The sequence below is a fragment of the Sesamum indicum genome, linkage group LG9 (assembly GCF_026168435.1).
Source record: "Sesamum indicum cultivar Baizhima isolate 11 linkage group LG9, ASM2616843v1, whole genome shotgun sequence".
Taxonomy (NCBI): Eukaryota; Viridiplantae; Streptophyta; class Magnoliopsida; order Lamiales; family Pedaliaceae; genus Sesamum; species Sesamum indicum.
In genome coordinates, this window is record NC_142665.1 from 18,367,864 (window position 1) to 18,392,569 (window position 24,706).

Genomic DNA, 24,706 nt, shown 5'->3' on the forward strand with positions numbered 1-24,706 from the left:
TTGGAGAGGGGGTGCAGAGAGTTGCTTGTGTTTCATATGCGATTGAGGGCTTTGCTCTTTTGTTGGGATTTGAAATCCACTTTTCATTAGATTATTAACTCGTGGAATAATATTCACTATTTTATTCTAAAAATATTAATATAAATCTTTCCATACAAAAATTGGAAGAATGTGTTTTTAGTGCGTTTTTTGATGATTGCTTCTTATAATGTAATGGATCTATACTTGCAAAAAGCACATACCACTGCAATAAAGTGGGAATTGTGTTCACGGTCGCACTTTGATGCTTAAGTCAGATATTTATTTAAAAAATTATAAAAAATAGTATAAAATAATATGATAATAAAAGCTGTACCTGTCATATGGAGCGCCAATGCCTGTAGAAAGCCACTTAATTATACGATTTCACATGTGACGTAGATGTTAAAGTGATCGGACAGTTACAGTAGTCCATACAGTAAGGTTTGGACTTATAGACCTTGAATTTATTGAAGGATTTCAGAACTTGTCTGAAATCTGAAGGTATATGGTCGGAAAGGTCTATGAGATGTTAATAAGGTATCCGCACATCACTCTATATTAAAGTTCAAGGCCTTGCAAAAACTATTTTTGTAGGCAAGATTTGAATTGACACTAATACCCTTAGCTAAACTTATTTCTTCCACAAATAATTTTTTTAATTAATTAGTCACATTAATTATTTTATTTTCACATAAATTCAAATTTAATCTACTTTATCCATCATTTCATTTTCTTGTATTTTATTTAATTAAATAAATATAATAAAAGAATTATATTATTTCGTACACATAAGATGGTATTCGATGGCAAGTACGATTTATTAAATGTGAGGAATTTATAGTAATTAATTTTGATTGACAAATGATGCGTCGATTAAAATATCCTAAATATACTTTTTTTCCCTATAAAATAAATATAGATAAATATTATTTCATTTTTTTTATTAATTAAAAAAATATAATAAAAATTTAAATTATACATACGGATCGAGGATGTTTTAACTGTGAGTATTAATTAATGTGCATGAAATTTTTTAGTCTAAATTAAGAGAAATTGGAAATGGGGTGATTTTATATGGTTTGAAGAGTGGAATGAGATTATATACAAATTAAATTATTTATTTAAAAAAAAAGAAAAAGAAAAAGAAAAAGACGGGGGGAATAGGGAAATAAAATCTAAGGAAGGGAACAAAGATTGAGGCAATGAGGAAAAATTAGAAATGAGGGGGAAGTTTTTGGACAGCCCCCCCCACCCCCCCTCTCTCTCTCATCCCCTCTCTCTCTCTCTATGCAAAAGTCGTTTTGACCGTGTCCACCACCTCCATCTCCATCTCCTTCTTCCCTTCTTCCTGCTATCTGCTTTAATCTTTCCTATGAATTTTAAATTGTAGATATCATTATTTTCACATTATAAGTTGTTGAATATATATTCTTCTCCGTTTTTCTCTGTTTTGTCCATCCATGGCTGTGTCTTTATGTGATTGATCGTCTGCAGTGATCTCTGTTGAATTCTTGTTTGAATATTCGGAATCCTTTGATTCGAGAGGGGAAGAGAAGAAAAAGTTGGAATCTTGTTTTTTTCAGAAATGGGTAGCTGTTTTTCCACCACGAAAGTGAGTGGTGCTAATGGCAACGCCCCTTCCATCACCACCACCGCCGTCAACTTCCATTTCGGGAACCGCCGGGCCGCCGCGTCCAAGCCAGGCGCCACAAAACAAGATGTCCCTCCCAATAATCCTCAGAAGACAAGAGAAAATAACAAGACTCAACACCCACAGAAGCAATCCCAGCAGGTTATCAAGAATTCTTCAAAGAAGCCAAGTGGGGTCATTCCTTGTGGCAAGAGAACAGATTTTGGGTATGATAAGGATTTTGATAAGCGGTATACCATAGGGAAATTGTTGGGACATGGCCAATTTGGTTATACATATGTTGCAATTGATAAGTCTAATGGGGATCGTGTAGCTGTCAAGAGAATAGAGAAGAACAAGGTAATTCCTTTTCCTGTTTTTTAATATCTTTTCCTCCGTTTGTTTCTCAATTATTTCTGTATATTCGTTTGTTCAATGAGAGCTGCGTGTGGTGCTACATTGTTGGCTTTTACTGGATTTTGAGAAACTTATTGCTCTTAGCTCGTATTTTTGGGATTGATTTCTGAGGATTAAAAGGGTTGTTGAATTTTTATGATTGATAAATCCTTCTCACTTTTGTGGATTATTGGCCTTTTGTAATGCGGGAATGGAAGATAAATATGTTTGTATGACCTATCTTTGTACCGGGATATTCACTGATTATCTATTCAGGGTTTATGCTTTCTTCTTATCTTATTTATAATTTGCACCCTTCTAAAGATCAAATGGGCATTTACTATGTGGTTAGGGATGTTGTTATATGTAAGTGAATTCAGATAATCTAGCATACCTGGCTAGTGCCAGGCCTTATTCTTGATGTTCTTTGCTGTTAATTAAGTAAACATATATTGCAAGCCCACTTACCTCAAAATGCAAGGTGTAGTTTTCCTATCTAATGGTTGAGTTCAGTTTCCAGTCCCTTTGTAGCGTTTTCTTCTTGAAGGTCGCCTGATTGGATTTTGAATATCCTGTCAATCATGCTGCTCACCTAAGGTATAATTGCCATCCAATATTTATTTGGCATAGAATACTTATCTTGGATATAGGCAGGGTGGACCTTGGAAAAGGGATATGAGAGGTGGAGAAGAGTTTTAGGAATTTTCAGCTAATGGATCATACTTGACTTCAACCATTCACCTATAGTTGATATAAATGATTCTGTTAACTGAAATAAATATCAATGAACCATCCACTTATGTTCGATATCATAGATCTCACACTGATATTAATTTCAGTTAACGGAATCATTTATATCGACTATAAGCGGATGGTCCACTAGTCTAGGATCCATCCATTAGCTGAAAAATGAAACTCAGGTGAAAATTGGTTTAGTTGATTTTCATTCAAGAACATGCTCATATTCATTCAAGATGGATAACTAGATGGAATCTGCTGAATTGCTCTCTTGGTTATTCTCAACATTAATTTCTTTACTGCAAAAGCCATGTAGTGAACAATTTCTTGAACACATGACAGATGGTTCTTCCAATTGCTGTTGAGGATGTCAAGCGAGAAGTCAAGATATTGAAAGCTTTAGCAGGCCATGAGAATGTGGTTCACTTCTATAATGCCTTTGAAGATGATTCTTATGTATATATTGTTATGGAGTAAGTTTTATCTTTAAACTTCATTGGTCTCACAAAGTTTTTTCCTGCATTAAGCTGTTTGTAATTTGACCAATGTGAATGACTTGTTATCAATTTTTGTCTTTTTTAGGTTATGTGAGGGTGGAGAATTGCTAGACCGTATCTTATCGAAGTAAGCTTGTCGGAGTTCTATATTTAGTCTTCAACTGAGACTGCATGTGTTATAAGATTATTCTCTTTGCCACTGGAAGCATGTTCTTGGACTTAAATCTAATTTTTCATAACAGAAAGGATAGCCGGTACACAGAAAAAGATGCAGCAATTGTTGTAAGGCAGATGCTAAAAGTTGCTGCGGAGTGCCATTTACATGGTTTTGTACATCGAGATATGAAGCCGGAGGTATGTTCAAAATTATTCAATCTTTTGGCTGAGCTGGAGGTATGTGTAAAATTATTGAATTTCTGTGTGGGAACATGTTTGATGTTCTAAAGTTCCTTTTTTTCTCAGAATTTTCTATTTAAGTCCCCAAAAGAGGATTCACCACTAAAGGCTACAGATTTTGGTCTTTCTGACTTCATAAGACCAGGTAATCAATTTGAGCCTCTTGTTATCAATTTTTTAGAGCATTAATATTCATGAGAAACTGATTTTTTAATGACTGGATCACTTCAGTTGTGGAAATCCATTGTAGCTTCTTAACATTCATGCATACGTGTTTGTTTTAATGTGACATGCTAAATATTCAGAGGGCTTACTTTTGTTCTCATTCTTCACAAACACTTCAAATTTTCATCAGGAAAGAAATTCCAAGACATTGTTGGCAGTGCATATTATGTTGCTCCAGAGGTATTGAAGCGTAAATCAGGCCCTGAATCAGATGTATGGAGCATTGGTGTGATTACTTACATTTTGCTCTGTGGTCGGCGGCCCTTCTGGGACAAAACTGAGGATGGCATCTTTAAGGAGGTGGGATACTACAAGTTGAGTTAATATTTTTCATGATTAGGGTGTTGTATGTCAACAATGTTTTTTGGATCTGACTATGAAACTGAATGTCTGGAAGTCAACTAAATGTGTTTTGCTTGTTCCAACACTTTTGTCCTTGACTTTCCATTCATACTTGTTTATTGTTTCTTCCAGTTGCCACTTCACGCCCCACCACGCAGGAGAAAAAGAAAAGAGAAATGGAAAGAACTAAATAACAGTAAAATAAACAATTGATATAGAACTTGTCTTCTGAAGCCTCTTTCTTTTAAACATTTCTCACTAATTTTCAACTTATTCCAAGAATTTGGAATTCCGAAGCATGATGATACACAGTTACGACTTTTACTATCAGTGTATTTATTGTATACACTTTAGTCAGGTTACGACTGCATATTTGTCGTCTACAGGTTCTCAGGAACAAGCCGGACTTCCGCCGCAAACCATGGCCAGGGATAAGCAATGCTGCTAAAGATTTTGTAAAGAAGCTACTGATGAAAGATCCTCGTGCAAGACTTACAGCAGCCCAGGCCTTATGTATGTCCTGTTGCTCTTGAATATCTTACACTTATGCATTTGGAATACAATTAATACTTAGAGCTAATAACTGGTTACTTGCATCCATTAACATAGAGCTTTTTATATCAATATCTCTTCTGGTACAGAAACATTGCCTTCTAGTTTGAACCACTTTATTTGTAATCCTTGTTATACAAGCAATAAGAATGTTTGTTCATTAGAGACACCTATTGTAGTTTAAATTTTTTGTTGCCAAATGTGCATGGCCTAAACGCACATTTATATATCGTTAGGATGTCAGTGTAATATATTTGGTAATAAACAGGGAGATCTACTCAATTATTTATTCGTAATAAAAGGGGTTTTGAAATTTATGGATGATAAGATTTTTGCTATATTTGAATATTATGTGGGTGTTTTTGGAAGCAAACTTTTCGCCTTTTCCAAATTGTGTACCTCTTATATATTTCCTCATTCTTTTTTCTATTTCCAGAAAAAATCCGAATACAAAGTGGGTGTGCTAATTCCTCTTGCAAAGTTTGCTATTCACCCCCACTTTTGCCTTAGCAAATTTAGGCTTGTAGAGATCCTCTCTTGCTCAATAATTGTAGGGTGTCTTGGCAGTTCTGTTAATCCATTGCACCGAACTCCAAATTGATTTGGTTTGGTTTTATTTTCAGGATCCATTATAATTGTTACTTTAGAAAATTAAATATTTCTAAGTGTTTCTTATTGATGAATAATCAAATTTAATTTGTTGACTTTCGCCGATTGCCCGTCAATCATTCTCAAAAAAATAAATTTCAATTTATCATCAGCATACAGATATTTCGTACCTACAATGCCACTGCTTTGGGGATTTGATTCCATATCTCATGTCACACTTAGTCATCTCTACTATATTGCTACCCACAAAAATTACTAGTTCTCAGTGAAATCATGTAAAATGTTTAACCCAAACTGATTCTGGAAAATGAAAAGGGTGTATAAATAATCAAATTTATTATGACCTGAGAAAGGGCATTTTTGGAAAATTCTCTATTTTGTTGATGCAATTTCAAGCAGAGGGTAACCGCTGTTGGGTATAAATGTTGGACGGAGGAAACCCAGGTTGTACATGTAAATTTCTGAACGATGTGTGGCTTTTTTTGAAAAAAATAAAAATTAATAATAATTACGCTAAGCCTCAGGGATTCTGTGTATTTATGCTTTCAAAATAGCAAAATCACTTGCACTTGTGAAAGCCATCACTGTTGCATAGCACAAGTAGAAGTGTGATTTTCATGTTCCTTTCTCTAAAACTCACTGTTAGGTGCTGGTATATTTCACTATGTTATACCAAGTATATCCTTTTATGTGCCATTTGGGGGTTCATATACTAACATTCTAGCTTGTCCAGCACATCCATGGGTACGAGAAGGAGGTGAAGCTTCAGAGATTCCTCTGGACATTTCTGTTCTAAATAACATGAGGCAGTTTGTGAAATACAGTCGATTTAAGCAGTTTGCGCTTCGGGTAACTCATTCATTTATATAAGTGAAACTTCTAATCGCTCTCTACAATTATAAACATTGTCGATGGAACATTTATTGGCTTCATTTAATATTCAGGCTTTGGCTAGCACACTTGATGATGAGGAGCTGGCTGATCTTAGAGATCAGTTTGATGCAATTGATGTGGATAAAAATGGCGTGATCAGTCTTGAAGAAATGAGACAGGTTAGTTTGCTTGTGTGATTTACGGAGGATTGTTTAGAAGTTTATTCATTTCTTTGTAGGAGATATAGAAAGACTAATAGGTGTTTGGATGAGCTTAGCTTTTCAAAACATCCTATAGGATAATTGAAGCTTATAAGAGATGAAAAGTGTAACGTAAATTTTTCTGAGAAGGATAAAAGTAAGATGTTCAGAGCCAATAAGCTGCTTTAAAAGAAGTAAGGAGTTTTCAACTTACTTTTAAGATTTTAGCAAACTTCTTCAACTTTGATTGTACTAATTACAAAATTGTCATTAGTTAGTTATATCTTATACGCTCTATAACCTTATTTTATCCATACATTTCAGAGCTTATTTTTAAACTAAGAATAACATTAATCTCCATAAAACTCCAAAAGCATATTACCAACGTATATGAGCTTATAATTTTAAATAAGCTTAGTGAAACACCCTCTAAGAATATCTGAGTTTCAATAGCAATGGCCATTTCTTTGTGATGATAACTTGTTTGTGTTGCACCTTAGGCCATGGAGAAGGATCTTCCTTGGAAAATGAAGGACTCACGAGTTGTCGAAATCCTTCAAGCGGTATGTTTGTGTTACATGAGGAGTTCATGATCATTTTTCGTCATTGTTGTCTTTGAAACTGTCACCCCTCGTTTGCTAATGCAATTTCATTTGGGCAGCTGCATAACTGTGTCTCGGCTTCCTACTTAGACAATTCTGATGAACGTTTTCTTTCTCTGTGAGCAGATTGATAGCAATACTGATGGACTTGTGGATTTCTCTGAGTTCGTTGCAGCTACCCTACACGTCCATCAATTGGAGGAGCATAATTCAGAAAAATGGCAGCAAAGGTCGCAGGCTGCTTTCGAAAAATTTGATGTCGATCGAGATGGATTTATAACTCCGGAAGAGCTTAAATTGGTCAGTGCAAACTTCAACAATAATAACTCAGTGACAGAGATTTGTTCATGTCTCAAGCTCATCGTTATTCATAATTTTAGCATTCTATCACATGCAAGATCTGAAAACTTGCTATCTTACTTTCTAAAATCTAAAATATATCAATATTTACTCATATGTGGTTTCTACTATGTGCTACAGCACACATGTCTAAGGGGTTCGATAGACCCCCTTCTAGAAGAAGCAGATCTCGATAAAGATGGAAGGATTAGCTTATCTGAGTTCCGCAGACTCTTAAGAACTGCCAGTATGAGTTCGCGGGGTGTGAATAGTCCCGCTGCACGTCGAGGTGCAAACAAGATGTTGCAATGAGGTATTTTGGCGCTTGTGAGTGGTGAGTATAATGAGAGTATCCTAAAGAGTCCAATCTGCTGCAATTATCAATATTCTCATATATCCTTTTTTCATCTGCACGTATCCAATGATGCTCCTGTGCGTCCCTCCTGGACTTGTGGTAGTTAGTCAGGCTACGAGCACATCATGCCAAGGGTGCGGAATGTAGAACAAGGTTCATTGGTAATCCTCAACATTGGCAACATGAAGAGGGCTTGTATTACTGTAAATTATGTGTTGGTAATGTCTAGTATCTAGTTGCCTATGAACTGATGATAGTCGTCAATGAAAATCGTTGTCGTTGTTGTCGTCTACTTTATTTCGTTCCCTTTCTTGAAATATGTATCACAATAAACCTCTACTTGTATTCTCCTTTTCAAGAGTAATAGAGTTGGTAAATTAAGACACAAACTAGCTTCAAGTTAGTATCTGTAGCTCAGCATCCTCAACCAGGTAAAATTTTAGGTCATAGCATTTTTTCAAGTTCAGTATTCAGTAACAGATGATACTTTCATGATGAAAAAAGAAACCAGAAAAAGGAAAGTGTTAGAGAACAAGAACCATGCTATCAGAAGAGCTACCCTGAGAGATGTGCTCGAATGACTCCCATTTGCAACACTCTTCTCTTGCTGCCTCTCGTTGCTTGTCTTCCTCTCTCATTGACGATCCCACATGTTATGAGCGATGGTTGAGATAGAAAATCTCACTAAATTGTGACATTCTTGTCGATCAAAACCTTCCTACGACATGGTAAACTTTGGTATGTTAAGCTCGAAATCAGTTGCAATGTTGTTAGAATTGTCAATAATTTCCTACTGCTACTCTGTCCCAAAACTTGCCTCGGGAGTTTATTGGGCAGGAGATATAAGAGGTTAAATCCTTACTAGTGCATGATCCGCCTTTAGTTTCTTCACCTCCGAGGTTAAATCCTTAATCACTTGTATTGCATCAGTAAGTGCGCATTGCCTGCCATTGTTGGATCTGTATGCTCAGTGAAAAACTAAGATCCACTGCTTCTACTGAAACTGTGATCCACAAAGAGAAACAATCTGCACAAGTTGTCAATCAATTCTTACATGATAAGAATGTCGGGTTCAAGAATTAAGACTGAGATAGAAGGCCTTCCTGATATGGTTTTGATGGTAGTTGGTTTATAAGCGTCGCAACTGAGATAATTGGATCTTATTTTGCTTATTAAGTTTTGCATTAACAAGATTTACTCTTAAACACCTTAACCCGATTATTCAGTACAACTTAGCATTGTCGATATAAAGAGACAAGACCTTTTCTTGAGTTTCGAGAAATATGGTTGAAAACTCTGATTCTTGAATTTTTAATTCTTATAGCTTATATCGTATGCGTGTTAGTATTCGTAGTCATTGTGAAACAATAATAAGTTAACGAGATAATTTCATTTTTTGTGTCCCAACTTAGACCCTAAATTAATTTTGGTATTCTTAACATTTTTTAAATTTATCAAGATCGATCCTCTCCATTAGTTTTGACGGTCAAAACCATAGAAGAGGACTGTCTTTAGAGGAAAAATCAGGCGGGAACGAGAGAATAGAAGGCCAAACTTGCAGCTTGTACATACATACTTAGAAGAGGCGTGTCACGTCTGAAAGTTGAATTTCTTTCAATTTTGACTACTTTCCCATCAACTTACTCAAGCTTCTTTAGTGTATGCATGTTAAGAGCGCAAATTAGGCTTTTCATTCTCAACTTCACGCCTGTTTTCCCCTCCAAATTCAATTGTCACCTATAATGCATGGACACGGATAGAATAATACGGACACGGACATGATACATATACTGCGATACGAAAAATTAGGACACGACACGACTACATAAAATATATATTTTTATATTTTTAATTTGAAATGCGTAAGTTAATTCTTTTTATTTTTTATTAAGGTTAAAATTCTTTTTTCAAAAAAACAAAAAATAGCCCAAACTTTTTAAAAAATTATGAAAAAATCCATAAGTTGGACTGTCTCTTGGGATGCCCAATGTCGTGTCCTTTTTTTTTTTTCTTTTTAATTTTTGGATACACCATCCGTATGTCCGAACCGTCTTTATATCTAATATGTATCAAACATTATATCAACTAATTTTTTAAAATGTTGGTATATTAAAAGTTGAATGTAAATTAATGAAGAGAATCAATTTTAATAAATTTAGGAACCAAATTGATATGAGACCAAAATTAATTGAGTGCCTAAAATTGAAATTACTGAAAAATGAAACTATCCAATTTGATAATAGAATTGTAGAACCAATTTTAATCGCTTTCACTTGCCTCACTACGCCGTTCTCCGCTGATCACCTAGCTCCACGGCGCCGCTCTCCGTCGCTCGCCCTCTCTCCTCCCTGCCGCTCGCCCTCTCTCTTCCCTCTTCCTTCTCTCCATCTGAAAAAGAAAAAAGTAGATACCCGAGTTCCGGGTGAGAACCGCACCGGCGGGTTCCGGGTCCGCCCTATACCCGCCCCGTTGCCACCTCTGTCCCAGAGCAGAAACCCCAGCACGGACCACTCCCACACACAGACACACACAGATATCAGTTTGTCTAGTGAAGAATGAAGATAGTAACTTACAATGTAAACGGGCTGAGGCCTCGAGTCTCACAGTTCGGCTCTCTTCGCAAGTTGCTCGATGCTCTTGACGCCGATATCATCTGCTTTCAGGTTTCTCCCTGTCTTATTTCACTCGCCGCCTACACATACGATACATACGTTTTCTAAGTAGATGCATAAGTTTGGAGTTTTCTTAATTAATTCTTCATCTATTTCGTTTGTCTCATGCGCAGGAGACGAAGCTGTCAAGGCAAGAATTGAGAGCGGATTTGGTGCAGGCGGAGGGTTATGAGTCCTTTTTCTCTTGCACTCGCACGTCTGATAAAGGCCGAACCGGATATTCTGGTGACAATTGCTCCCTTTATTCTTCTACTCTGATGTATTATTCTTGATGTGAATTCATTGACTAGAATTCTTTAGCTATAGGTTTGGTTGTTTTTTGTTCAATAAAAGTTGGAATTTGGGGTACTGACTTTCTGGTTTCCACCAAAATTTGTTAATTATGTACTCATAAAATTGGAAATTATGTCACAGTCCATTATATGCGTAAAGTTTTGAGCTTTATGCTTAAAGAGGAGCTTCTGGATGTGCTTTCATTATCTGAAACAAAAATGAAAAAGATTACCCTATACAAGTGCAATGTTTCCATTAACTCATCCTCAAAATGCAGATATCCAGAGCCATTTTTTTTTTATTTTAAAATGAATAAAAACCATCCAAAACTTTCTATACTTTTACCTTCATATCAATGTTTTCGAACCAGTGTTATTCAGACACTACATTCTCTTCTCAAGTTCTGAAAAATGCTTTCACTGAAAAAGATTTTCAGATTACTTTTCTGGATCAATACCTTTTCAAAGTTATACATGTAAAAGATTACAGTACAAAAATGGTTTTAGGCAAAATATTCTCTTTTATTGTTTATGCTCTGTCTTGAGAGGGAGAGAAGCAGTTTACTTATTTTATATGTTTAATCAGGCGTGGCGACATTTTGTCGTGTCAAGTCTGCATTTTCTAGTGATGAAGTAGCTTTGCCAGTTTCTGCGGAGGAGGGTTTCACCGGTGTTCTTAAGATTTCCCCAGGGTTTGGGTCCGGGAAAAGTGAATATTCATCAGTAGTGGAAGGTCTAGAAGATTTTTCCCCTGACGAGCTTCTGAAAATTGATGGTGAAGGACGTTGTATCATAACTGATCATGAACATTTTGGTGGGTAGCATAACATTAGTAGATTAATACTGCTATGGAAGAGCTTCTTAGGGAAGGCTTTATTCTCTGTACAATTGTTGTTCAAATACTTGTCTGTGGACATCGTTTATTTTCCATAGTTTTACAGCCTTAGTCTAAACTGTGTTATTGTCTATGTTAGTGAGAGATGAATTTTCTTTTTCTCCGCTACAGTTCTTTTTAATGTGTATGGACCCAGAGCTCAATGTGATGATACAGAAAGGATCCAGTTTAAGCATAAATTTTTCAACATACTACAGGTATTCATTTTTCCCTTGTGCTTGAAGGGTCATAGATGTCGAATATGAGTGTCTACAATCCTCATGTGCACCTCTTTCTTTGCTAGATTTAAATGAATCATGTATTCTATGTTAGTTTTTTTCATTAGGTAAATGAAAATTTAGTTTGTCTGGTATTGCATTGTGGGGGCTGGGCGCCTTACAAATGAAATTTTTGAAATCATGTAAGAGTTGGTCATTTCTGCCAGCTTCAAAGAATATATACCTTTATTTTTGTTGTCACTAGTAGTTGCCTTTTGGGGGTCGTGAAGTTAATAGATTGATTAACATCCATGGCATATGTGAAACAAAATTATCATTTCTGGGTACACGCATTAATGAAACAAGTTTTAGACACTAATATTGTGGAACCATGTCTTGTTGTTTGCAATTTTTGACATTATCATCACCATATTCTGTGAAGTAATATTGCAACGAATTCTTTTACTTTTATTGGATAAGATTGGTGCAATTCTTGGGTATAAAGGCTTCATTTCAATTATTAATCTTGGCTGCTGAGCTTCATGCTTTTAGAATAATGTTAGTGATTTTGTTTTAGAGAAGATGGGAGTCTCTTCTATGTCAAGGACGAAGGATATTTGTTGTTGGGGATCTCAACATTGCTCCCTCTGCTATAGATCGTTGTGATGCTGGACCAGATTTTGAGAAAAATGAGTGAGTCGCTGTTATTCCTGATTCTTTCTTAATCTTATTGATGAGTGCAGATTGTGCATAAGGTTTGTGTTGCATGTATTACTGGAAATATATCATTTATAGTTAGCTTGCAATTGCAGGTTCAGAATTTGGTTTAGATCTTTGTTGCTGAGAAATGGAGGTTCTTTTTTTGATGTTTTCCGAGAAAAACATCCTGAGAGGTGCCAAAGCTTCTTGACTCTTGTTTTTATTCTTATTCGTTGAAAGATCATCTTTATGGTGATAGTTGCGTGCATGTGATCAACTACTATGCTGTATCCAACCTGGTATCTGTAACTTTTGGGTCTTTTGATGCCACTTGACCAACCTATATTTGTTCTTTAATTATGTAATAGAAGAGAAGCCTACACATGCTGGCCTACAAATTCTGGTGCAGAGGAGTTCAACTTTGGGACGCGTATTGACCACATTCTTAGTGCTGGACCATGCTTGCATAACGAAGAAAACCTAGGACATAACATTTTGACTTGCCATGTTAAAGAGTGTGACATATTAGAGCAGTTCAAACGTTGGAAACCTGGTAATACACCTAGGTAAGGGATGAAACTATGAGTTGGTATAGAATTATTTGATTCTAGGTTTTGCAGGAAGATGATACTTGTTCACAATTAGTTCTCTTTGTAGCATCTTTTTATTGTAGTTCCCATTGATTTGCTTAATTATAGAGAAAATGCATGCTTGTATACAACATTTTCTATTCTATTGTTGTTTTTTGTCTTGTTCATTGTGGATTCTTTCATCTTATCTTAAATCTAGACATAAAGACATAAAGGGGAGGGCTGTCAAATTGGAAGGCTCTGATCATGTTCCTGTCTATGTGATTTTGGTGGAGATCCCCAATATTCAACAACACAACACTCCTTCACTCTCTACTAGATATTGTCCCCAGGTCTATGGATGTCAGCGGACTCTAGGTGAAGATTCTTTATAATTGCATTCTGCAGAACATGTCTATATTTATGTCCCGTGGTTTGGCATGACATGAATATTTGAAGTTTGAATAGTTGTTTATTTTTGTCTTCTTGTAATTTCTCTGATGCATTACATGCATTTATATTTTCGTCGATCAGAATTTGATGATTGTACAGAAGCAAGATGCTGGATTCATTCTTGGGAAGGGACACTATAGTGCTGAGTTTCACTTAGTAAATGTTAACTTGCGATACCCTTAAATGGGGTCCACACAGTTAATATGGGCCTGGCGTAATAGTTTGTGCATCTACTCATCATTCATCAGATTGTGGAACATGATTTACGCTCCATGTGTAGTCTATGTGGGAATTTATTTGAAAGGAAGGGTAGTTCAAGAATATGTAGCTAAAGCCATAATGTGGCAGATTTCTGGTATCTCTTCCGTGGTATTCCAAGGCAAATTGTTAAAACCGTGTTTACTTTTTATTTTTGAAAAAGACTAGACAAAATTATACAGGAAATATGCACATAAGCTAATTGATACTTGGAGGAGTACTTTATCAGACAAATGAATTGGTTTTGAAGAAGTAATGTGCTCATATATGTCAATTGACAATGTACACTTAATAAATCTTTTTGATGCAAAAATGGCTACATGGACAATGGTGTTTGGCTTTGTCTTATTTGAAAACTAATGTCACCTTTAGGATGTCGTTTGCTCATCTCTATTTTATGATGTGCAGGAATGTAAGTGGTGACAAGTTGAATAATTTTCTGGCTTTTGTAGTTCTAAATCTTAACCAGGTGGATCAATGGCTATGATATTACTTAAACATTTATTTAGTGATTGGTCAATGTTTTATAATAGAAGGCTTCTCATAAGTAGCCTTATGTTTGTTAGCTACAATGTTCCTGGACTTGTTCTTTGTTCTTTCCTCTGTTTGTTTGTCCTGTTTAGGTTGATCGGTTGATATGTTCCTACTTTCCTACGAGGTCCTTCCTAGTTGCAGCTAAATCTCAGGGATTAAAATTGTGTCCGTATTTATGGCCGTGAATACCAACATCCCTACCATGACCATGCCATTTGTTAAAAGTTGATGCTCTATATAGAGCTCTCTACATAACACTAACTACTGGTTTCCATCTTCATTAGTCACAATTATCCTTGTCTCTGGGAAGATGGCTGATACTTGGGGGAACCTGCCTGGTAATAAAGCATATGGCAGGAGAGAGGATGGTGGGGGCATGATTTAATGTGACTTTGCTCCTTTGCACTTTGCATTATACAACTAAAGTTCTCTTACTATTGTACTACATGAATTAAATTAGTGGATTTGTTCTCTCACCACTGTCATTCATCCACATGCCATGATTTACAGTGTCCATGTTTGCGAAAAGGCAACCTGAAGAAGAAACTAGCTTATCTGGAGGTTCCAATTCAATTTCAGAAGATAGTATTGTTCTTGAAAGGTGCAGTCAACTCCTTAAAAGACCCCTAGATGCCTGTAGCCCATCTGTGTCAGAAGTGATTCATCAAGGTGTATTTCATACATCAAATGCAAGTTCTGTTGGTGAACATAAAGAATCATCTTCTGACTCACCATGCTCTCAAATTGGTCGTTCTAAAACAGTTTCCTCTGTGGTTTGCAAGAAAAAATCAAGACAATGTCAGTCGTCTCAGCTCTCAGTCAAATCATTTTTCAAGAAAACAGTGGGTGTTAGTGGTGATCCAAACAGTTTTTCTGCTGACAGCAAGGTTAGTCAGGCAGATATCTCCTTTCCTTATAGTGGACTGAATCAAACTTCGACCCATGGTGGTGAACATGATTCCACAAAGGAGTGGCCGGCAGAACAAAGCTTGTCAATGCAAGAAGATGATTCTTCTCAACCTTCAGAAAATGAAAAGAACAATGTTGCCTTAGTTGAGTGGCAAAGGATTCAGCAACTTATGCAAACTAGCATACCTCTTTGCAAAGGCCATAAGGAACCTTGTGTTTCTCGAGTTGTGAAGAAATCTGGACCTAATCTAGGGCGCCGATTTTATGTCTGTGCACGTGCTGAGGTACTTGAGGCTTTAAATGCTTTATTTATAGTTGTCTTGCGTTCATGCTTGTTAAGAATAATAGTATGAAGATGTTGTTAGAACACATTTGTATTAAGCACCCATCTCTCTGCGATGGGGTGAGTGGCAATTACCTCCTTTGTTTTGGAAAGGGGCGTGTTACGTTGTGTTTTGGAACAGGTATATAACTCCCTTGTATTTCAAAAACTGAGGCAATGAAGACCAATCGAATTTCAAATTTTGGAACAGATACATAAGTCCTATGAGATAAAACCTTAACATAGTGTTTGGATTTGTGTTTTGAGTGTTTTATTTTGGTGTTTTAGAGATGGAGAGAGAAAAATAGAGATTAAGTGTGTGTTGGGGATACATGGTATGTTTGGATTTGTGTTTTGAGGTAATTTAAAATATTTTAAAATAAGTGGTGTAGGTTTGATGTTGGGATTTGGGAGACAAAAATCACTGTTCATTGTCAAATCATGTCTCTTATATATTATCTATATATCTATATATAAGTGTATATATATTATATATAGAAAGTTGAAAAACAAAAAAAACACATAGTAAAGGTGTAAAAAATAAAAAAACAAACATTGGTTGTGTTTTATCTTGTCTCAGGAAATGCCCAAACATGAAACCAAACATAGGGTAAACTTTTTACGATCATTCAAATAATGTTGCATCAATTAGAATTTTAATAAAAAACCGCTTCTTGGCATCTTTGAAATATTATATACATTGTTAAATATGTGTTGATTTAACTGTATGACCTTAGTATTTAAAAGTAAGGAAAAAATGACGAATTATGTAACATTTTATCTTATAATATGGTAGGTTGGGCAGTGACACCGTTGAGTGGGGTGTTATTTGAGTGTTTTTAAGAAACAATGAGGTTGTATCATTTTCTCAAAACACAGAGCGTAAAAGGTTACCCCCTTTTGCAAGAGTCTGAATGGGCTAAATGTCTTTACCCTTCAAAGCATATTCCTCATTGTAATAGTAACATAGCCCCATAAAGGTGCACATGCTTTGCTCAACCCAGAAAAGTTAACACGACGTATTTCGTTGCTAAATTGTACAAAAGTAGAAACTCATTGACATTGTGAGCTGTTACATATACACATTGCATTGTCTTTTCCTTTACCTTCTTTTAATGTCCGGCTGTAATAACTCTATAGCATCCTCAGAAGGTTTGAGGTATTCTCCAATTCCAACTTGGTAACAACTATGGTTCTTTTTCCCAAGTTCATGTTGATATTCTGTTTCCTTTTTTTAAATAAAATTTTCATCACCAATTTTCTGAAAAGGCGACGTATACTATGTTGAAGGATGTTTATGCTTAAATCTGAAAGTTTAAAGCCATTGGTAATTTATTTTGCATTGATTACATGAGTGTTATGTTAGTATGTGACGTTGAGGTGCTTGGGGTTATAAAAGCTGTTCAAATATGGGCGGCTTTTATGCTGATAAAACTAGGATATATATGTAATTCAGGGACCTGCATCTAATGCTGAAGCGAACTGTGGATTTTTCAAATGGGCTACTGCAACATCAAAGAACAAAAGATGATTTGAGTGGACAATGAACCATATGGATTTTTGCAATAACAGTGAAGCCATCTGTTCTATACCCATCTTCTTGAGCTCTCTCTGGTGCTTCTAAGAAGGTATGAAGTTTATCTAACATTTCCATTTTTGTGCTCTTGGTATGATGATTTGAGTAAATATTTTTTCTAAGAATAGAGGAGATCAATGGCAGAAACCTTGAAATATTATCTTAAAGAGCTTAAGTTGAGTGTTGAGTGGATAACTTCGATCAAGCTTTATCGACTCTATTATGAAATGATCCAGGAGAAGTGCATATAGAACCTAATAGTTATGTGTTACTCTAGTCAAGAGCTACCATTACTGCGTGGTGTTTATTCTCTTTGCTACTCTACCAGCTCATCTTTCATTGCCTCGTTAACTCTCGTTGTTGTAGGGTCCTGGAATTATTCATTTGAATCTCAGAAATTAGAATATTTGAAATCTCAAGCTTTTTCATGCTGATTTATGACATAAAATAAACTTTGCTGAGAAGAGCATGGAAGTTTTGTCTTATTTCCAGGCGAAAAAGAAAACCTTGTCAACTAATGATTATATTGCACCTGCAGATATCTGAAAGGGAAAGCTAAATAAGGTTTATCCTACTCGAGATCTGTTCCACTCTGAAATAGGCGTGTCAATGGGCCAAAATTGCCCAGACCCTGGACCCACTATAATGGCCCCAACCCAGGCCTATACCCATTAAATTAAAATAATTCGGTCTGGGTCGGGTAAAATATCCGTTCTTACCCATTAAGACCCAGACCCAAATATCCCCATTTTCTTCAGTGTCTTCATGAACAGTAGTGTCTTCACGAATGGCAGATCTCACCTAGTACTCTCCTCTCTCAAGTTTCAACTGTCAATCTGCACTCCGCCGCCTATGCTGCGCCCACCTCAAGAAAGAAGTAAGTGTGTGTTTGTGTATTCATTGTTTGGTATATGTACATAATCCACTAGCTAATCTTAACCTCTTATCTGCTACCTCCCATGAATCTGATTTACTATGGTTTTAGATACTTATAGCCTCAAGAAAAATCCCATCTCTTTAGTTTTTTCTTCATTAGGTTATATAAATCGGTAAAGGAAAAGAAAGATAAGGGGAAAATGCTCTGCTTTTAGCATTTTGTTTCAGGGTTTAATGCAATTTTGCCCTTCCTTGCAGCAGAAATTTTGGTTGAAAATCTTTGCTTTTCCTGGGATTTCTCTGTAAAAGCAAGCTTCTGCATACCCCTATTAGTGTTTAATTGTTGATATTTGCCAGCTATTCAAGTTATTGGGACAATTTTACATGTATAAGGTGATCAATTTTGCATGCTCATCTCAAATAGTAAAGAGTTAATACTTCATATATGTATGTTTATTAGTCTTTGTTTGGATTCAAATGTGACCTAAAACTGTTTTAAGATGCCTTGCTTGTAGAAAATATCTGGTTAGTGTGAATAAGTTAAATCACATCATGTTTGTCTATGCGAAAGTTTTACTTTCAAACTTCTCTTGCTCATATGCATTGCATGTTGGTATGAGGAATGGGTTATTTGTAAATCGTAATCATGTAACAAATGATATTTCCTTTCAGAATTTCTTAAGATTGTCACCAGTGTTTTGCTTTGCTGATGGATTAGCTTCATTAGCTCTTCTGCAACAGGGATATGGTGATAGTGTTTTTGACCGGAACATCACTGGTGCCTCTACATATTATTTCGTTGCTGAGGTGCATCTCTAATCTCACGATTTGATTCAACTTCACAGCAATTTCGGCATAGTTGCTAATTTTTCTCTCTTTATTGTATCAGAAATATCATATACCCTTGTAGCTCCTTTTTCAGGTTTTTAGTAATATTGGTTCTTTAGTATTTTGTTGTCCATACTGTTTTAAGTAATTTCTGGGTTTTTTTCAACCTTTTACCGGTTTTTTTAATCATTCCCTCTCCAAACCCTTCAGCAACATTTATAGTTACCAAAACAAAGATTTACTTTTTCAAGAATTTGTGGTAAGATAGTTTTGGTGCACCCTGTAAACCTGGGAAACTACAAGAGCCCTTGGATGGCAATGGATAAATGGATCTTCTTCAGTTGAATCCTAATGTAGCATATTCATATGCTCCCAGTCTGAAAATGCTAAGCCTCCAAATGGAAAAGATATAACAACGATACCCTCATGATACTTGATGAGCTAAAACGACTACTGCCATTGAGATCAGGTATCTGTTACAATGGATAAAGAAGACTAGATCTACACCTTCCAAGCAGACCTTGATCAGATATTGTAAATTCACAAGGATCGAGGTCATAACACAGAAGAGTGTTTTTCCGATTGAAAGACAAGATTGAAAAACTTCAAAGACAAGGGTATTTGAAAGAGCATATAATGACGTAGACCCAATGTGATAACAAGAAAGAGGATCTCAGTCTCGTTGAGAAAGATGATGTAGTTGCTCGAGAAGTAGAGAAAGGAGAGATTGTGACAGGGAATGCTGGAGGAAGTGATGGAAACACCATTGAGGTCTCGGGTTTCGGGGATCGAGGATCTCTTGTGCCCACAAGAGGTAGAACAAAACAGGCTAGGACTAGCTTGCTTTAGTTGGGAACAAAAGAAATGAAATTACAAGAAGCAACTCGACACGGGAAGCTGTTTTAATTGGTAAGCTGTTTTTATCAGCATGAACAACAAGAACTAATGGGACATCAACTCTAGTCTAGCAATCCATACAAGTATGCACTACTAGAGTATGAAGAGGTGATGATACTTAGGGTATCAAAGAAATGTTCATACCTAAATAACACACGAATTCATGTCCATTTGTTAGAAAATCAAAAGGCTAAGACACACAAGACCCAAGAGCAAGATCCAACATCTAACCCAACTAAGGCATGTTGACGACCACAGCTGACCTAAGTCGCTTGCAATCAAATTGATGATCGAACCTACTCAATCGATATGTCAGCATCGGTATCTATATCAAACGACTGTAAATATGTGAGTAAGGATTAACTCAAGTAGCAAGAAATTTGGAATAAAATTTTGAGCTGGCCTCAACAGGTAACAAGGCTCCGCCTAAATAGGCGCCCTTATTGTGGCAGCATTGTTTTCTTGTGATATGAGACATCATTGACGTGGCATGCAACTAGACCAATCCAATTTTACAAAATTAGACTTGCCCTACAATTTGGGGACAAGGAAATCATGCCTAATCAATTCCTATAATTAGCTCCAATAAATAGGGAGCAGGTAGGAAAAAAGGAGGTAATTAGTCAATCAGCTAATATGGAAGAATCAAAATTATTCAATATATTTAAATAGAAACAGGTAATTTAATCTTTTTAATTTCTTTTGTAAGATTATTCTATATTTTTCTTATTTCACACTTTTTTTCTTTAGGTTTTTGAATGTTGACAAAAAAACTTGAAATTTATTATCATGAACGACACATTGAAAGCAGAACTTAAATATATATATATATATAATATTGCTAATACGAGCATGAGTTGTATGATTTTGACTGAGCTAACCGAGTTTTGAGAGCAAGTGTGAATCAAACTAAGAGAGGTCCCAAGTGCTAAGAATTAATGACGTGAAATTTATATTTTTGGTCCCTCCAAAAAAATCGGTAAAATATTTTTGGTCTCCCATGTTTCACTAGTTACAATTTTGGTCCCTCAACTTATCATTTTTGAACAAATTTAGTCCGTGCCGTTAACTCTCCGTTAGAAGCGGAGAACAAATGTAGGGGCTGAAATTGGGGTGCAATTGGCTGCATTTTGGTGCCCAAATTGGTTGGTAACCATATCAACCAACATTTTTATGCATTTGACTCCAAAATTTCTCTCCAGACAACAACCCAAAACCTGCCCCTCTTAAGGCAATATTTAATGAAAAATTTGTTGTCATTCAAAGAAATGTCACCTTTGTAGCTATGAACAGAAGCTATTTAAATCATTCATTAAACTCATCCCATTCAAGATAAGAAGAAGCAATCAAGAAGGGGTTTTGGCTCCTCTTTGCTAGTGTGGGGTTGAAGCAAATGAAGCTAGTCAAATTCCAAGGCGTGTCAATCACAGAGTAAGTGTGATACATTTGCTATAAAATTGATTACTTTTTCTCAATTTTAATTAATTACACGATAAATATATTACTCTTACCATATAACTATTTCAAATTTAACCAAAACAAGTTCGAGTCAAAATTCTCGAATTCTTATTGGTGGCAATTTCTGGGTCTAATAGATTTACGAGCGAGACCCACAACAATTCAATTATGATATAGAATCACCACTTATTATATATATATATATATACGTATGACATACGTATACGTGTATGTGCGTGTACACTGAAATTAACACGTAGTGGCATTATATCTCAACAATAATGTTTGTTGTACTAACTCCAACACTAAAAGGTTGGAACAAGTATTGGGGCTGAAATGGAGGTGAGTCCTCCGTTGTAAAGTAGAAAGAACATGCTTTTGTCTCCGGAATGTGTTAAGTGTTGGTTCATTATTTGTTGTACTTTCATGTCCCACATTATGTCGGGAAGAAGGGCGACCAGCTGTGATAAGACAAGGCTGTCTATTATTACCTACCCTGTTTTACTCTTTACCTTTTCCTATAAAATAACTAACTTCTAGTTAGGACACCTATAGAAGTACTCATAATTCGTATGTACCAGAACATGCAAACCCTAAAGAGTGTGTTGGTTTCTAGTATTTTGGATCAATTCCATTCCCGTGACTTCGAGTTTCTGAGGCAATTGCTTGTGGGAGATGATCGTGCGTGCAGTTTAATAAATATGATCTTCTATAATAGTTAATTATTGTAATTAAAAGTGAAAATGATGGTAATTAATGAAAATATGTAAATAGTACTTGATATTATCGAAAAGTAATTTAAATCAATTAAATTTATATTATACATGTACGATTCAATGCGCTTTACGCTGGAGTTTGATGTAAATTTAGTTAATTTTGCTTTTTGACAGCATCAACTTGGGGTCGTTTGTGGGAACTAGGCGATTCAGCATTTGAAGATAAACATTAGATCAAGAGCAAGGAATGAGAATGTGGGCGCAGGCAGGCTTGAAAGGACCTCTGATCATGGAGATTGGGAGTAAGCCCCGCACCCCCATTCTCTAGTTCATGCACGAAGTTTTCAACTGATGATCGAAGACACCTTAGTTCAGGCCGCTCTGAGGGCAGTGGCCTAAAACATTGTAGAACATGTTAAGCCGCCACGATCCTTTCGTTATCCTTACAGAGGCCAAGGTGGAGACCTGACCCTCAAGAATAGTGAGCCAAAGCCGGCGGACCAACATAAAGGAGGAGAGTCATCCCGAAGAAAACCTCAAGAGGAGAGGAAAGGTCAAGCACCTTACCCCTTTTGGAGGAGAGTTATCTTGAATAAAGCTTCAAGAGGAGAGAGAAAGTCAAAGTACATTTTTCTCTTAGAGGAAAGCCCCAAAAGAAGATAGGAGATCAATCACCTTCCCCTCTTGGGGGAGAGTCATCCTAAAGCAAGCCTCAAGAGGAGAGAGAATGTCAAGCATTTTCCCCCTCTTGAAGGAGAGTCATGCTTTGAAAGCCTCAAGAGGAGTAAAAGTTTAAGGACCTCCCCTCTTGGAGGAGAGTTATCCCAAAAGAAAGTCTCAAGAGAAGAGATAAGGTCAAGTACCTTTCCTCTCTTGGAGGAGATCATCCCAAAGAAAACCTCAAGAGGAGAGAGAAGGTTAAGCACCTCTCGCTCTTGAAAGTACAATCTTCCATGGGCATCTCAGGAAGAGCAATGTTTAAAAAACTAAAGCATGGAGGCTGCTAAGCAACTATCCCCCAACGACTGTATAAAACAAAGCCCAAAGTGAAAATACGATCAAATGAATTCCTACGAAGTTCCCTAATGAGTAAATACAACAAAAACTAGAGGAACTCCTAAGAAGTTCTCAGGCGACACCAAAAATTTTGATCAAAGGGACTCTTATGAAGTCAAAAGAATAGAAGCAAAAAGAAAAAGATTATAGAGTCTCCCAAGAAATTTTCAAGGATAACCAAATTAATTGTATCAAATTTCAGTGTAAAATATATTAATCGCACCCCTATAATACAAATTTAGTCGATCTCTCTTTTTGACATCACTACTATTGATTGTTGTTTCAATAAACAAGGTCAAAATACTGATCATGACATATATTTTGATTACAATTAACTAAGAGTTATGGAAGAAGTTTTACCCATAACTAAATTATTGAAAAATATTGGTTCATCCTAGCAATGACTTGAGTTTTAACATTAAATATTTGACCGTAATCGATTATATTGATTTTCTATACGATGAGTGTCCGGATTAGGATTGATTAAATGGACTTTATCCGTATATAATCAGCTCCAAAGTGATTAAGTTTGTTTCAAGGATTTTCTTACATAATTTACAAAATGGTGCATCTGTAAACAACATTGGGAGGTCCCAATTATAACTCTTTGATATTTAAGTCAGTAAGAACATAAGGAATATAACTCAGAGTGTAAGAAATATTGAGGGTAGCAAATGTGCACTTGAGGCATGGAGGATGTGTAACTTCAGGTATGATTGAATTGAACAATGACCCATAGATCATTGATACGAATTGATCATGTGGTTATAGTGCATCCATACATATCTAGATTCTAATACATTTAGGGTCAAGTTGGTACGACCCCAAATACATAGAGCATGGATCTAGGGCCATTTTAGGCATTAAAAAATACTTTGATGGCATTTATATTATTTCAGAGTACCTCGGCGTGGTTTTTATATCATTAGTCCCCCACTAATCAAACTTGATGGAGGTTGAGGTCGAGAAGTCAGGCCAATGAGAAATTGGCATCGAAAAGTCAACTACCAATTGGTGGAGGGTTTGGTAAGTCCTCATGCAAAAACTCTTCATTACGAATTGAACTTATTTGATAGATCAACATGGCCGCCAATGAATGAGGTGACGACGGTCTATGAGTTTTAAATTTCTTTTATATTCAAAACGAAGGCAGCAATGAAGGAAGTGATTGAGGGGAGTTTGTTGTTGATCAATGGGCAACTGATTAATGGAAACCAGGTACGAATACAGAGCGACATCACCATAAACGTATACGGGTTTGGGTCAAAGTGAGAAATTTACCACTTGAAATGTTGGATAGGTGGTGTGATTGGTCATGCAGACAGCACTTGCCCATCCACAAAAGCCTGCGGTCAATTTTTATGTCCCAAATGCTCGTATTGGCAAGGTAATCCAACATAAGGGTTGGTTCAAGTATAATGACTGTTACAATAATATATTTATTAAATTCAAATTAATAGTTCCAAAAACAGCTTCAAATTTATTTTCTATGTTTGATCAAGTTTTGTGACATAAAGGCCGTTACAAATTGTAACAACCACAAAATGAGCCGTTACAAATATTTTGTAACGCCCAAAAATAGTTACAGTAGTTCTATCCATTACGAAAGTCGTTCCAATTTAAAAAAACGAAGTTACAAACTTTTAAGTTGGCCGGTACAAAATACATTACAATAAAATATTTTTTGGTAGTGTAAAATACTACATCGAACATATATATACGGCAAAAATATGCTAATCTATAA

The 24,706-nt window shown here is 36.0% G+C and overlaps 2 protein-coding genes and 2 long non-coding RNA genes across 14 annotated transcripts; 3 read left to right on the forward strand and 1 right to left on the reverse strand.

Moving 5' to 3' along the window:
• The first annotated feature begins 1,263 nt into the window (after positions 1-1,263).
• On the forward strand, positions 1,264-8,164 carry LOC105178163 (calcium-dependent protein kinase 18). 3 transcript variants are annotated; one of them, XM_011101551.3, is made up of 13 exons: positions 1,264-2,011; positions 3,128-3,258; positions 3,368-3,409; positions 3,525-3,636; positions 3,745-3,823; positions 4,034-4,203; positions 4,632-4,758; positions 6,140-6,255; positions 6,351-6,458; positions 6,980-7,042; positions 7,208-7,381; positions 7,562-7,754; positions 7,879-8,164. In XM_011101551.3, exons 1-12 carry the CDS (start codon positions 1,607-1,609, stop codon positions 7,730-7,732), a joined length of 1,698 nt encoding a protein of 565 aa, XP_011099853.1. In that variant the 5' UTR covers positions 1,264-1,606; the 3' UTR covers positions 7,733-7,754; positions 7,879-8,164. The 3 variants fall into 3 exon arrangements, with proteins under 3 accessions (XP_011099853.1, XP_011099854.1, XP_020554576.1); XM_011101552.3 differs by having other exon boundaries at positions 7,883-8,164; XM_020698917.2 differs by having other exon boundaries at positions 7,562-8,164.
• Positions 8,165-8,198: 34 nt separating this feature from the next.
• On the reverse strand, positions 8,199-10,162 carry LOC105178164 (uncharacterized). 4 transcript variants are annotated; one of them, XR_002288296.2, is made up of 3 exons: positions 10,053-10,162; positions 8,638-8,802; positions 8,199-8,493 (listed from the first exon to the last, which is right to left on the reverse strand). It is a non-coding gene; the product is annotated as an uncharacterized LOC105178164 (long non-coding RNA). The 4 variants fall into 4 exon arrangements; XR_016067561.1 differs by having other exon boundaries at positions 8,199-8,508; XR_016067560.1 differs by having other exon boundaries at positions 8,199-8,802.
• On the forward strand, positions 9,963-18,956 carry LOC105178166 (endonuclease/exonuclease/phosphatase family protein). 6 transcript variants are annotated; one of them, XM_011101553.3, is made up of 12 exons: positions 9,964-10,438; positions 10,561-10,672; positions 11,306-11,533; positions 11,726-11,811; positions 12,389-12,504; positions 12,624-12,704; positions 12,879-13,076; positions 13,300-13,457; positions 14,835-15,517; positions 17,012-17,183; positions 17,670-18,008; positions 18,680-18,956. In XM_011101553.3, exons 1-10 carry the CDS (start codon positions 10,331-10,333, stop codon positions 17,084-17,086), a joined length of 1,845 nt encoding a protein of 614 aa, XP_011099855.1. In that variant the 5' UTR covers positions 9,964-10,330; the 3' UTR covers positions 17,087-17,183; positions 17,670-18,008; positions 18,680-18,956. The 6 variants fall into 6 exon arrangements, with proteins under 6 accessions (XP_088741594.1, XP_011099855.1, XP_011099856.1 ...); XM_011101554.3 differs by having other exon boundaries at positions 18,735-18,956; XM_011101555.3 differs by having other exon boundaries at positions 18,749-18,956.
• Positions 18,957-21,075: 2,119 nt separating this feature from the next.
• On the forward strand, positions 21,076-23,226 carry LOC148786964 (uncharacterized). The gene is made up of 2 exons (XR_016067538.1): positions 21,076-21,163; positions 22,081-23,226. It is a non-coding gene; the product is annotated as an uncharacterized LOC148786964 (long non-coding RNA).
• Positions 23,227-24,706: the final 1,480 nt, after the last annotated feature.